At 30.5% G+C, this 15,468-nt stretch overlaps 1 protein-coding gene across 2 annotated transcripts in view; it reads left to right on the forward strand.

Annotated features, from left to right (window-relative positions):
• Positions 1–15,468, forward strand: part of LOC111639165 (attractin-like protein 1) — an 83,270-nt gene that overhangs the window by 36,602 nt on the left and 31,200 nt on the right. For both annotated transcript variants that reach the window (XM_023384965.1, XM_023384966.1), the window contains 4 exons: positions 971–1,089; positions 3,773–3,911; positions 11,678–11,887; positions 13,662–13,862. In XM_023384965.1, coding sequence (XP_023240733.1) covers positions 971–1,089; positions 3,773–3,911; positions 11,678–11,887; positions 13,662–13,862 — 669 coding nt within the window. The remainder of the gene's footprint in view (positions 1–970; positions 1,090–3,772; positions 3,912–11,677; positions 11,888–13,661; positions 13,863–15,468) is intronic.

Raw genomic sequence — 15,468 nt, forward strand, 5'->3', positions numbered from 1 at the left:
CTATTTTATACTAAAACTACAAAAGCCGTTCATTTTTTTTTAGTATTCAAAACTTTTATTTTAGCTTTAGGTGTTTACAAATCGACTCAACACTTTTTCGGCTGTGATTTCCTGGGGGGGGCACCAGGTACCCTGGGAGGGGCCGTGCCCACCCAGGCTCCCCCCTCGCTACACCCATGGGGTCGACTGTACTGTCTTCTGGGACCAGGCCTCTATCATAAAAGCTACCAGATCTAGACATGTGGTAAATATCTCGAAATGCTGGAAATCCACAGGGCACAGAAGAGCATGCAGTGTATTAACTATAGGGATGCCGAAGGGCTTTCAACTGCTTGGAAATCTTTTTGTGATGAATTGGCATAGTTCTATATAAAAGGCTTAATCAAGCTTAGGATGATCCTTGATAGATATTTTATTTTATTTATTTATTATTATTTATTAAACACACAGAAATTTGTATGTATCACTTTCATTTATAAAATGTTACCTTTTAATTTTTTACATAACCGTTTATTTGAAATTTGTTCGTGTAATTTTTCGAATTTCCCATTTCGAATTAGAGAAATAACTGATGATGAACGCTTAATGAGTTTGAAAACGTTTTTATGTTACTAAAGAATTATGCTGGATACTTGAATGGTTTTTATTTTTACTGAAAACTAGATTACGGAGAATGGCTTTTATTTTTACTGAGGAATCCATTTGAAATGGTTATCTTCAGGTTCAAGACTGTAGATATAAATGAATTGATTTGTTTATATCTGCATTCTTTGAACCTGAGGATGATGACAGTTTAAAATGAAAGAAAAAGTGTTTGTTTTCAGTTTATTTCTTTTATTTTTGCTGGTTTATTGGTATTTATATCTAGCTGAGGTTATTTATATTGGTATTGGATTGTATTGGCAATCTTTTTTCTGTATTTAGCACAGTTTTTGTATCTAATTATGAGTGTTTATATTTTTAATATTAGTAAATGTTACATATCTCTGTGGACGGCAAACGTTATGTCCAAGTTGTATTGAGAATACTTACAATTGTGTTTGGTGTGGAATGTCATGCTATCATGGAAAATGCAATACAGGAATGAAGGTATTTTTAACTGTTAATTATTAGTAACTGTTAAAATTATTAATCATTACCATGCAATATTATTGATTTTAGTTACTTAAAATTATTAAATAAATCTGCATTATTTTTAATGTAGTCAAAGCTAGTTGTAATAAAGAGCAAAAACATTTATCAAAGATTTTTTTACCATTGGTTTTGTTAATTAGTTGTTTTTAGTTTTTTTGTGTTAGTTCAGTCATGATAATTAAGATAACAGCTCATAACTGGATTGAATTACTTATGGCCAGAGCAGGTTGGAGTCCTGCTGAGGCCTAATTATTTTCTTTGAGAAATTTCTAAATTCAAAATTAATTTATTACATTATTAAAATTAAAACAAACTGGAAGCATATCTGCTTACCTATAGTCAAAAATAACTAAAAATAAAGCAGATTGTTTGGTATTACATAATAATAAAGATTATTAAAATTAGAGATTTGTTTAGTGGATTATTGAACATTTGAACAAACTGTAAATAAAGGAAATATAAAATTTTACATGGTTAGCATTATTTCTTTAAAAATTAAAACATGTTTATTATTTGTAAATAGAGTATTAGACTATACGTAACAAAGATTATTTAAAAATTTCCTGCAAAGCACACAGTGGTGATGCTTTGCAGTAGAGTTTGAAGACGAATGAGCTTAGATGCTCTGGTTTCATCTAGGTGACTAGCAGATAAGTAAGCTAATGATATAGTTGGTTTCATATGATACAGATTATGTCATTGGTTTGCTTACTTAGGGTCTTCCAGAAATGCACATTTGTTCAACCATTGAGACCAGACATCATTCAAAAACACCTATAATGTTTCTGGTGATTTGCTGATTGCTATCATGCACACCAATCTTTAAGGGTAGGTTAGAGAATGACCTACCAACTACTGTTGACACATCATATGCTGCTACAAATCAACCAATTGATAAGCATTTCCAAATAGACTCCTGGCTGTTGGTCACTTGGTAAATGCACACACTATATAATGAGAAATACAACAATGTGTATTTCTGGTTATATAGTAAAGTATACATCTAAATGGTTGATGAATTTTTTTTAGTTAACAAATTATGAAGAATATCCAAATGAATGGTTTTCTATATATTCATCTTACCAAAAGACATCAGAAATAGCATTAGAACCATTTATTCAAAATTTATCACGTTTTGGCACGTAAGCCTTCAGATGAATGGAGACAAAGAAATATTTTGACTGATATTTGTTACAGAAGTAGCATTTAGATGACTTTTTACAAATCCTACATTTCCATCAAAGATTCAACTTGTTTCTACAGTCAACCCCCCTATAACACTGTTGGTTATTCTGTTTTATATGAATTCCATGTTGTAAGAGTTACTTAGATTTTACAAATACGTATGCCGGGCTGTGAACGGCTTGTGTATTTGTAAAATCTAAGTGACTCGAATATTAGAAATATGTATCATATATACAGTCAACCCCCTATAACACTGTTGATTATTCTGTTTTATATGAATTCCAATTCATATAAAACAGAATAATCAACAGTGTTATAGGGGGTTGACTGTATATATGATGCATATTTCTAATGCCTTAATGATTATAGCTTGTTGCCAGCCCACATCAACAGAGTCAGAAAGAGCATAGGCTGCAAGGGTCATAACTAGTTTGGACTTTTGAATGTCATACTTATGCTTCTTCAGTCCTGCTTCTAAAAATCTTGAAGTGGCCACTATGTACTGAAGATCATGTGCAATTTCTCATCTTTAAGAGGAATAGTTATACTTCAGAACATTGCTAGCGTTGTGGGGATCCTTATCATTACATAAAAGCTAGTAGATTATTGGATTCCTTTTGTATAGGATTTTTTGTTCAGTGGCTTTACTAATTTCCTTATATATGTGATGGAGAGGTCTTGCATATCGAACAAATGTATAGTCTGACCTTAAGGAATTGTCCTTGATTTTGTTGGGTTCCAATTGAACTTATCTATAATATTTTTTTTTTTTTTTTTGAAATTTACATTATAGGCTTTTAGAAATTTGACTTAATATATACATTAAGTATGAACTTATGCTTAATATCACAGATGCTTGCAATTTTTTAGGAACCATAATCAAGGTTAAATATAAGTAAAATAAGCTAAAAATTGTGCTGAATAGAAGGATGGCAACAACTGCAATATAGATAATCTAAGTGAATGCTTGTCATTTGCAATATCATTTGTGGTTATTTGATAAATGAGTTACAGAAATGTTAAGTGCCTTCTTGTAATTCTTTTTTGAATTAAAAGAATTGCTGAAAAACAATCGTGAACTTGTATTAACCTAAATTAATTTTAAAAGCTGATAATTTGTATATAAATGTCAAGGCAAAGTAATTTATTACTTTTGAGAAAATATTTTATGATGCAATTTTTGTGAAACTTTTTTATTTTGCATTAAGATGTGCCAGAGAATAATTTTATGGTGGAAAATACTAAAACAGTTTGATTGTGAAAATTTAAGTTATAATCTACACTTTCTAATCATAATATTTTAGTTAATTTTTTCTGTGTTTTAAAACTGCTCAAGAAAATGATCTTTTGAGATTCAGTTGTATATTTGTATAACAATCATTGTGTATATTCTTGTAAATTATTACCTTAACTGTATTAAATATTCAATTTATGTTTCATTTATTTCATCTAGAAAATAAGGACTGCTGAGCAGTGTGAAGAAGCTCAAAGTAGTAACTGTGATAAATTACATAATTGCCACGCTTGCCATACAGAATATCATTGTGGTTGGCAAAAAGATGAGAAATGCTATACTTTTGTTCGAGAAACAGGTAACATTTTCACTCAAATAAAACTTAAATCAATAAATTATTAAAATATTGTATCAAGATTTTAAGTAATATGTATCTGTATTTCATATATGATTTTTTAAAAAGAGATTGTGCAGATTAGTTTACAGACAAAACATCAAGGGCAAGTGTACAGTGTATTGGTTATATGATGCATCATTTCAGTTCTGCGATATTCTCACTTTGCATGATACATTTTATTTCATCTATTTAATACATAAAGTATTAAATAGATGAAATAAAATGTATCATGCAAAGTATTACCATTTTTGTATTACAGTAGAGCATCAATTATCCAAAAGAAGTCGGGACTGGGGTTGTTCAGATAACTGATCATGTATGAAAAAAAATATATTAACCTATCCTATGTTGAAATTTTTCTCCATTGCGTGTCGCTTTGCGTTGAATTTTCATCAATGTTAAGTCTAACGAAAATTTTTTAAAATAATAATCATGGCTATTGTATTGTTAAAAATTATTTTTATTTTGCACAAACAAAATAAATATATTGAAAAATATAAAAGCAAAAAAATTATATTTCAGAAGTTAATCTAGTATCAAAAACATTTCGATTCAGCATGACACACATCCCAACACACAGTCCTCAAAAATTACCACACAATCTTTTTCTTGGGTTTATCTGGAAATGTCAGTCAATTGGGCTATATTCTCCGATGAGCTGAAGCAAAACACATCACTCACGATGGAGAAAAAAGCCTCATTCAAATACTGGTGCATCCTTAAGTACCCTCTCGACATGTGTTGTGCTGAATCGTAACGTTTTTGATACTAGATTAAGTTCAGAAATATAATTTTTTTGTTTTTATATTTTTCAATATATTTATTTTGTTTGTGCAAAATAAAGAAATAATATTTAACGATAAAATATGGTCATGCCAGTGCTGCCAGCTAAAACATGCACACCAACAAAAATAATATTGGAGTAGCCCAAGACAGCCAAATATTGTAGCACCACAGCACTAGCAGAAATTTGAATTTGCCAATTGGATTGATTTTGGTTTGTGGCCGTCAGCCATAATATTGTATATTTTGTTACTCTTAGTCATTTCTCTGTTCCTTTGTATTCACTTTTTCTAGAACTTTCCTTTTCAACCCTTTTCCCTTGGGTGGAATTACCAATTCCAAGCAACAAGTAGTAGAACAAAGGAAGAAGTAAGGCCCTGGGGCCAAGAAAATGAGGGGAGAAGCAATTTTGGGCTCAAGTTCTGAAGTAAATGGACAGAAAGAAGGTAGTGCTCCAGATCAAAAGCTAGACAATTGGAGGCTACGAGGAGCCATAGGAATCAACAGTGAAAACTTCTTATGAGAGGACTTTGAAAGAAGACATTAAAAGTATCACACCAAAGGTATATTAAAAGGACGAAAGTTAATGGTTCGAGGAAGACTCCAGAACAATGAACCGACTCAAGATCATGAGACCAAGAACACCCAGGTACTTTCATCTTTCCCTATTCCTGTCCTTAATTATCTATATTTTTCTTTCTTCTTTGGTTATAAGTAGCATAAGTACTAGTATAAGTCGCCCCACGTATAATTGTTGCATTCAGTTGACCCGAGAATTAAACAACTAATTGCCAAATCACTTGAGCAATTATTCCTAAAATTAGGTGGAGGAAGACGTACGTACACATACATTCACTACTATCACAATGTTGACGGTCATTTTTGACATGCGCATCCGGGGATGCGCTCACAATTTGGGATGTACTACCAGTAATACGTGATAAATTTTGTAAAGAACCCATAAACCCATAGTTTGATAGATAGAAATCCGACGTCTGTGCACATAACCCATATCTTTGTACATTGGGATTCAAGAATTAAGAACCTGTTTGAAGTGAAAATAAATTACTTTGTGTTGAAAATTATAACGTGTATTTTATTTGTATCATTCCGCTCGTGGGATTACATACTTGTCGCAACGAACATCACAGGTTAACCAATGTTTCAGTTGATCAGTATTCAGATAATCGATTCTCTACTGTATTGTTGTGTTTAAGTTTATTTATAGTAAATAAAACTGAAAATAGTAATAAAAAATGGATAAGGTGTCATGTTCTTGCTATCATCTTCATATCAAGTATTAAAACCAAGTTCAATCTTTACAGCATACTGGTTAGTTACAGAACTATGCAGCTGGACCCAAAATAGTTGAAGGTTTATCCATGCATATATATTTTGTATAATTAATTTTCCTTACCAGTATTGCAGACTAGAAATTATGCATCTGTAGTGCTATGCTACTATGGGTTATATAAATTTTGAATTTTTCTGTATTTTTATTTGGTTATATAAGTGTTTTTCCTTTACTTTGTGTCAGGTTTTAAAATTTGTATGGAACTTTGCGTTATTTTTCCTTTTTGTGATCTGATGTCACCTTTTCTGTGGTGAAACTATTGGAACCTGCTGATTGGTCAGGAAGTGCATCACATGCGGAAAACATGCTTCCGGATGGCAGGAGTTATAAATTTAGGTGTTTTCACCTGTGGATCACTTTTTTTTTTCTTCCTGTTTCCCTTCTGGACTGTTAAGGAGAGAGTTGAACTTAAAATCATCGACATGGATGTTCATCGAGACCATCATTAACAAAAGAACGTTTCTGCTGGACTGAGGCAATCACTCATTGTACTGTATTACAGTCTAATACAGTCTAATACATTGGACTGTATTAGATGAATACAGTCCAATGAATGATGGACTGTATTCATCTTCACGAAATTGTTGGATAGCAGCAAAGAATATGAACATTGAGAATTTCCCAAGGACATTAGTGAGACTTATATTTTTAATTAATAGAAATTAGTAGATATGTGTTTTATTGCACTCGTAATCAGAGGGCTTCAGTGACTTCAATTAGAATGATTATTCATGTAAAGTCATGAGAAGGAAGGCAAGAGTGTGTGTATATACAACTGTGTAAAATATTTGTAATTAATTAGAATGCGAAATCTTGTTGTTGCATGGAAGTATTTGTTTGTTGTTCTCTCTTTGGTTTTTGTGACCGTACTACTCAGTCCCTACAACATATGTAACAAAACCAACTACATCCTACTGTTGCTAAATTAAACAATTTTGCTTTGTTTTATTTGTCAGGTAAATTGTTAAGTCCTTGTCTTATTACCCTATCAACATACTCTGTATACCCTGATATATCAGAGTTACTACACATCCTATAACCAGTATAATAAACACTTACCTCCAATACTTTGTCTACAAGCTTCTTTGCACAATCTCTTGTGGCACATTTGAGAAACCTGTATGAAATTATATGAAAAATCATTATGATGCTTTTTACATTAATATGTTATAATTGCTTTAATTTGGAAATGAATTATTTATTTGATTTTAATTTTATTCAAATGGTTTACAAAATTATGAAATGAATCAATATAAAAGATATTTACTATTTTATAATCTCCTCTGTTTTATTGTGGCATAAGTAAACGAAAAAGGAATTTCCAATTATCCAATGTGGGATTCACAATATGTATTGAGATAATTGTTAAATGTGAGAGATGTGAAAGGTCACCACATTGGAATGAATACAAAAGGAAGCCACTTAACATTAAGTTTATGTACAGATATAACATCAACATACAAAAATTTACAAACTAATCCATAGGAAACATATACAATGAGTTTTTATACAATACCAATTTTTTGGCCAACCAAGCTACGTGCATCTCACACAGAAACTAATTCTTGTTTAAGGTTCCTTCCCAACAGTTGATGGGAACCCAACAAATGTTCTAATCTTCTGGTTGGAATTTCTGCCGATGAAAACTGATTACTTGATACTAGGCAGATATTACCTGCCTGACCGATTTTACTTCACCACACAGTTCTTTGGACACCTGGACACACCAAGACGAAACAAAAAAAAGCCCCTGCAGCCAATCCACAATCCTTTAGATACACATTCACTCCCTCTAAAGCAAGGCTGCCCAAACCCAGGCCTGCAGATCACAAAGTGGTCCGTCAACACATTTGAATTTGCCTGCCCACAGTAGCAGTCGGCTGTCACCATGCATGATATTGTGCTATCAATAATGCCAACCACCATGTGATTGGTTGATTGGTCAAACGCAGAATGAACTATGACTTGAGTCACCACCACACCACTATTAATACCTAACCTACACATTTATTACACTTGTTCTATTAGTTTTGAGTCAACTTTTGTGTATTAAAATTAAATTGTTGTCACCAAATATTGAAAAATTATTAATCAATAGGATGATTATCACGCCAAATTAATGTATAATAATAATAAAAATAAAGACACTGAGTTCAGCGTTACATGCATACGTTTNTTGTTCTATTAGTTTTGAGTCAACTTTTGTGTATTAAAATTAAATTGTTGTCACCAAATATTGAAAAATTATTAATCAATAGGATGATTATCACGCCAAATTAATGTATAATAATAATAAAAATAAAGACACTGAGTTCAGCGTTACATGCATACGTTTTTTGTCGCAAGCACTTTCGACGAACTTATAGTCATCGTCCTCAGGCAAATACAAATATTTTCCGAAAAAATTTAAACAGAAATAATCTGATGTAGAATAGAACGCATAAAATGCAAGTTGAAACTTTGTCAAAGCCGTTTAGAACACGAAGTAAATATTCAAATATAATTCGAAAACTGTTTTTCGAATTTTTCTGTTTAAATTTTTTCGGAAAATATTTGTATTTGCCTGAGGACGACGACTATAAGTTCGTCAAAAGTGCTTGCGACAAAAAACGTATGCATGTAACGCTGAACTCAGTGTCTTTATTTTTATTATTATTATGAAAAATTATTAGCTAATAAGCCCCTTCATAGGTCTCATTAATGTATTTTTTATTAGGTATTATTAAAACATGTGCAACTTAAAGCTTTGTTTGATTCAAATACCTAGCCATTTATAGAAGAATCATGAATGTAAGCAAGTATGATTCACTAGGTGGCCTGATGGCTGACATGTAATTGAAATTATAGCCCACCTCCAAAATGAATTGGGCAGTCTTGCTCTAAAGGGTTGCCAACACTTTATACAAAAATAAAAAAAAAAAAAAGGTTACATATAGCCCAAAACCCAACTATTACTGCTGAAATGGCACACCAGACATTTTAAAATTTATATTTTTTAGACTTTTTGCAAAATCTTTTGTTTCATTTTATGCTGTTAAATTTGTAATTTTAGACGATGTATTATGAAATATATATCATTTTATTAATCAGTGCAAATTCTATTTTACAACACTTAATATTTAATCACGATTATAATAATTTTTATAATTCTCATTTCTGTTTTGCTAATCAGAATAGATTTTTTTTTATTAATTCATTGTCAGCTTTATATATACATATTATTGCTTATCCTGTTTTATTCAGGAAAAAGCAGAATGAATCATTTTTATTTTTAACATTTTATGACTTCTTAGTCATAACATTATGTAAACATAATTAATTCAAATTATTGGATAATTTGAATTCTCAGTTATTTTCCTTGAAATTCATATTTAAATTGATGTTAAGTTCTTAAAGAAACAATAATAAAATCTGGTATATTTTTCTATTAACACTAAAAGACTATTTAAGAGAGTTATAAAACTATATTCTTATTATATCTAATTGAAAATGTACACTAAATCATCTTCAAATTGAGATTTTAAAACACTACTTTCTTTCTACCGCTTTAAAGAGGAAAAGTGATATCATCAATAAATGTGCAATAGTGATGAACAGTAGAAATTTGCAGAAAACTGTCTTAATTCTCAAAAATGGATAATTCAAACTTTTTTGGATTTTCCACTTGTTCTAGTCTAATTAAGAAAATTTGATCATATTTACATAATTATAGATTTAAAAAATAAAATAAAATATAGAATATTGAATATAAAATAATGAATTGAAGAGAAAAATTAAAAGCAAAAGTTTTGAATACTGAGTTAGAATAGAATTAAATGTAAATTATATTGATTATCTCAATCACTGTATCAAATGTTGATATGCAGTAATTTGTTTTCAAATGTAGAATTTGATAAAAGGAATGACAAAATTTACTCACCATCATACAATAATTGTTTTTATTTTATATAAAATAGAAACTAATTAATTTACAGTAAACATGATAAGAAGTCAGTCTGTTTGAATAATGTTTTAAACCATTACATCTGAAATTTAATAATCAATTGACTAATTTCTTGATCTTTTGGGCTACACTATTTTGGCTGGAGTAGAAATAAACAATTCCTGCTCAGATTTGATTTTCTCTTCCAAAAACATTTAAATTTGATTTTTATCTAACAACCTCCAACCCCCAAATTTTTTTGCATTTCTTCATGTTGCAAGGTGTCTTAAGGTCTAAAAGTGTAAAAATTTTGGGGGAGTCATTTTTTTGACCAATTTCTATATTTGTCTCTCTGTTATATATAACAATCAGAAAAGTATAAATATTAGTGATGTAACGAATATTCGGTTACTATTCGGTATTTGGCCTATTTTTCACTATTCGGCCGAATACCGAATATTTAATCACTATTCAGCCGAATACTGAATACCTAAAAACAGGAGTAATAAATAACAAAAACACAGTAAATTAATCATTTTGGTATTTAGAGTTAATGTTAAAGAGTTAGTGTTGTTTGTTTATATTTATTTATAACTTGTAACATGCACAAAATAAAAAAGAAAATAATATTAGTCACATGTATTCACAATTTATAATTACAAAGATCAGCACACGTACACGTCTATCGTTGGAGAATCCTCGCACATCTGAGGGTCTGACCCTGCCTATCCTTCTTTTTAAGCGCTCGTCTTTGCTCTTCCCTTTCTCTTTCCTCTATCGCTCTAATCCATGTATGCCTGTGCATACATCATAATACGCGCTCACGATACTTTCGATTCGTCACTTTTCCGTCCTAGAGTTCCCATTTTACAATTACGTGACTTCAGCCTGGTGATAACGGAAAAAAGAGACAGATAGGACGTCGATATAAGTCACAGTTATGATTTCACAGATTCGAGACAGCTTGATAGCCCGAACGGCCCCAGGCTTTCGCCCGTGCACGCTAAGTGACTTACATTACAAGCATTTAGCTTTCCGAAGACTATGACAACAATTGTTTGGCATTGACGACCGCGAATTTCGTGCCAATAAGCTGCCTCGACTTGTTCGATTATGTTATCGACTCAATTTCATATTTATTTTCATATTTTTACTTCGCGGTCTTTCTCTGTTCTTTTTCCGTTATTTACACGTGTAGGTCATTTCATTGTTATCCACATTTGATATCATCATTTATCACATACTTCCATGACACTCTTGTCTGTCCGCTACAACTGCCAAGAATTAATGTGATTGGCGAAGCGTAGTGACAGCGGGCCAATAGAGAGCAGGATCCTTGCGAAAATGCGGTTTGCGCGCCAATTTTCGTAGTGCGTTAATCAAGCCGAATAGTTTGGCCGAATATTCGGCTATTCGGCCACGCTCCTGGCTGAATATTCAGTATTCGGCCTGAGGCCGAATATACTATTCGTTACAACACTAATAAATATGGTAATTAAAATCTGTATTAACTTTGGTAATTTTATATGCCTAACCACTTTTATTTTTTTTTGTCAAATTCATTAATTAATATAAGTTTTACTATAAATCGTTTAAACTGTACAAATTATTTTTCTTGTTTTAATTATTACTAAAAATATACGTTCAAATGCAAATGTGAATTTACAGGTAATGGCACTGAAAAAGCAATATTGTCAGATGATTATAGAGTTAAATGCGAATTACCTTGTAGTAGCAGAACAACTTGTGAAAACTGTACAAAAGGTCCTTGCATGTGGTGCAGCAACCAACGTTTGTGCATTGAATCAAATGCGTATGCAGCTGTATTTGCCATTGCACAGTGTATGGAATGGACGACGACAAAATGGAAATGTCCTGGTATGTGTTCAATTTATATATATTTTATTATACTAATTTAACAATTATTGCTGTTATTTGTTATCGGCAAGAAGAATTGGTAAAAGTGATGCTAAATTAAACAACCATTCTTCACTGATGATGATAATGATATCCATGCTTAAAGAATTTTACCATATGTTTATTAAACATACAAATTTTGTTTGTAGATGGGAAAACTTTTCCAGCTATTCTTTTTTATTAGTTCAAAATTAGCTCTTTCTAAATAAAATTTTAACCTGTCAAGTGTAATTTAAACTAAGATAAAAATCAATATGTAAACAGTCAAAAAAAAGCTTAGTTTTTAAAAATAGATGAAAACGGTTGTTGTATGAAAGTAGTTAAATGGTTGTTAGATTGAAATTGGAAGATAAAATGTTTAACAGCTTTTAATAGGCATTATTGTATATTCATTGTAATTCTTTTTATGTATTTATTAGTGTAAAAATTGTTTTTGGCTTGTTTTGCTTGTACAGAAGAAAACCCAATATTGTAATTTCCAAAATGCATCTAGGTAAAATAAAGTTGTTGTTGGATTGGAGATTATGGCATCTGTGGATGTGATAATTCTTAGCAAATTATGGATTTTGACTGTCTATATATTGATACTGAAGATATAGAATTGAAGCACAGTATAGATTACAGACCATAAGATAAACAAATTAACCACCAGTTTTCTGGTAGGCTTGTTTGTGATGTCATATTAATAATTTCATTGGACTAATTGAGATCTTATAATAGCAATACTACACCCTGGATTACTAAATATAAATGACTCATGTCTCTAAAGCATTATGATCTAGATAATTAAATTAAGAATATGTTAGAGGAGGATTTGTGTTTATTTTTGATGCCATTAATAATTGTATGTCTTAGAAGTTATAGTTAAGTTAAACATAAATGAAATTAGTTAAAAATTGTACAGAAAATAAGGATCACCAACTGCTGTAATGTACAGGATTACATACAGTAGAGTGTCGTTTATCTGAATCAAGTGAGGACTGGGTTGTTCGGATAACTGATTATGTACAAAAAAATATATTCCCATGTTGAAATTTTTCTCCATTGCATATTGCTTCGTGTTGAATTTTCATCGATATTAAGCCTAACGTAAATTTTTTAAAATAATAATTGTGACTATTGTATCGTTAAAAATTATTTCTTTATTTCACACAAACAAAATAAATATATTCAAAAATAAAAAAATAAAAAAATTATATTTTGGAAGTTAGTATCAAAAACGTTCAATTCAGCACAACACAGTCTGGCTGGAATGCTTTTGGTTAACCAACATTTTGGTTGATTGGTTTTCAGATAAACGATGCTCTACTGTACTTCATAAATTTCATTTATGGCCATTTGGCAAACGAGCCTGGTAGTTACGGAAATTGTGAAATTCTCTATTGTTATTCTATCCAAATTATACCAGATTCTGATGCCAATTTATGGTACCAGAACTATCTGGTGCCATAAATTTAATGCTTAACCTGTAATTTCCAAACAAAACTCTCATTTGTCTGATTTGCCAAGTTCAGTGAATATATCCTGTACTGACAATTTGAGTATTTGTTAGAAATTATTTGATCTTTTTAAATTACATGTATTATATTCAAGTGGTTAACATACTTGGAATTTAATAAATTCCAATTTATTAAATTCCAAGTATGTTAACCACTTGGGTTGGAATTTTTTAAATAATTATTACTAGTGTTTATTACTGTTAAATTATATTTTTAAATGTATTTTGTATTTACAGGATTATTATGTAAATATATTCAGACATGTGATGATTGTCAGAAAAATCCAAGATGTGGTTGGTGTGATAATGGAAGTGGAACAGGATTAGGGCAGTGTTACGATGGTTCTGATTTAGGTCCAATGACATTTAATGGTTCATCATATGTTCTAAATAATACTTTGTGTCCTTCAACACGTTGGCACTTCACATCGTGTCCTAGTTAGTATAAATATATTGTTTTGAATAAGTAACTCTATTAATTATTGCTATGAAATAGTTATAAATTTTATAACTCTAGAAGGTTTTTTCAAATTCTTCAAAATAATTTATCACAATTAATGAAATTAAATTTGAATAATTAATTTTTTATTAAAATAATATATTTAAAATCCATTATGAACTACTTTCTGAATGAAATCTAGGTTAGTTTATTTTTAACATTGTAGCTGAATAAGCTAACATATATAAGATTTTTTTTTATTCCAATGAAACCGTGTTTTTTATTTACTTTTACTTTTCATAGACACAATGTAGTGACACTTTTTAAACACTTGGCAGATTATTCATCTTTTATTAGGTTGTGACGCTAATTACAAGGCGCATTTTGGGCTCCAGGCCCTCCTCAGCCAACTAAACAATAAAATCAAACATGTGAAGAATGTACGTATAAACACGCGAATTATAATTTGACAATGCACAAGAAACTATGCACAATATAGATATAACACATTCAAAAAACATACATTAAAAGTTTGATATGCGACAATTACATTTATACGGACAGCATACATAATGGATCATAGAATGAACAGACCGACAGATTTCGATGAGTTTTTTTTTTTTAATAACATTCGTCTAAATAAATCAAATTTACAGAAAGTATAACAACATCCGTTATGCCTGTAGTTTATATCTTGGCATATCACTTAAATTTACACAATGACTGTTGCTATTGTTACAGATAGGTCTCATGCACGACCATCACAGTGATGTAGCTGTGATGCACCTATAATGTCCAGTTGTGTTTTTCTGTTCTTATTGGTATTCTGTATTCAGTTATTAAAGATTTAAACATACTGTATCAAAGCCTGATGATTATATTAAAGCCAAATGATTACTGGATTAAATCAGGCTACATTACTGCTAAATTCTGGAAAAAAAGAATTGAACTTCAGTCGGACTCAAATCTGCATCTGCAGTTGGAATTTGATTTCTGCTCTAGGTTGATTTTTTCTTTCAGAATTTTCTAAATTATTTAATAAATATTAATTTAATTATAATCTCTAAACATTTGACCTCATTTTCATTCCATTCTTTTGATATCTCAGTAATGATTAGAGCAGTGTTCAGTAATGCAGAATTCTTGCTAATTCTAATTAGACATATGTTAAACTACTTAGGTAGTTAGTTGTGATCTTGGACTTGTTTCTAACCAATCTCTGATTGTCTACTTCTAGAATTTTAAGTAATTCAGTGAACATATTTTCTTCTGTGCTAAGATTTGCTAATGGCATCCTTATTGCCTGTATTGCTCATTTGAAATATGGCTGTTTATGTTAGTCTAAATGTATATAAACAGGCATCTTTTGATTCACGTGATTAATTAGTTTCTCAATCCTACCATATTTACACATATATATATATCAAAATCATGTTAATCAAATACACTGGAAGCTTGGCACTCAATCGAACAATAATGACCTAAAAGAACAAATTTTCAGATTCTTAGCAAATTATGGATTTTGACTGTCTATATATTGATACTGAAGATATAGAATTGAAGCACAGTATAGATTACAGACCATAAGATAAACAAATTAACCAC

This window comes from Centruroides sculpturatus, unplaced genomic scaffold (assembly GCF_000671375.1).
Source record: "Centruroides sculpturatus isolate CEXI.00-Female unplaced genomic scaffold, Cexi_2.0 scaffold1206, whole genome shotgun sequence".
Taxonomy (NCBI): Eukaryota; Metazoa; Arthropoda; class Arachnida; order Scorpiones; family Buthidae; genus Centruroides; species Centruroides sculpturatus.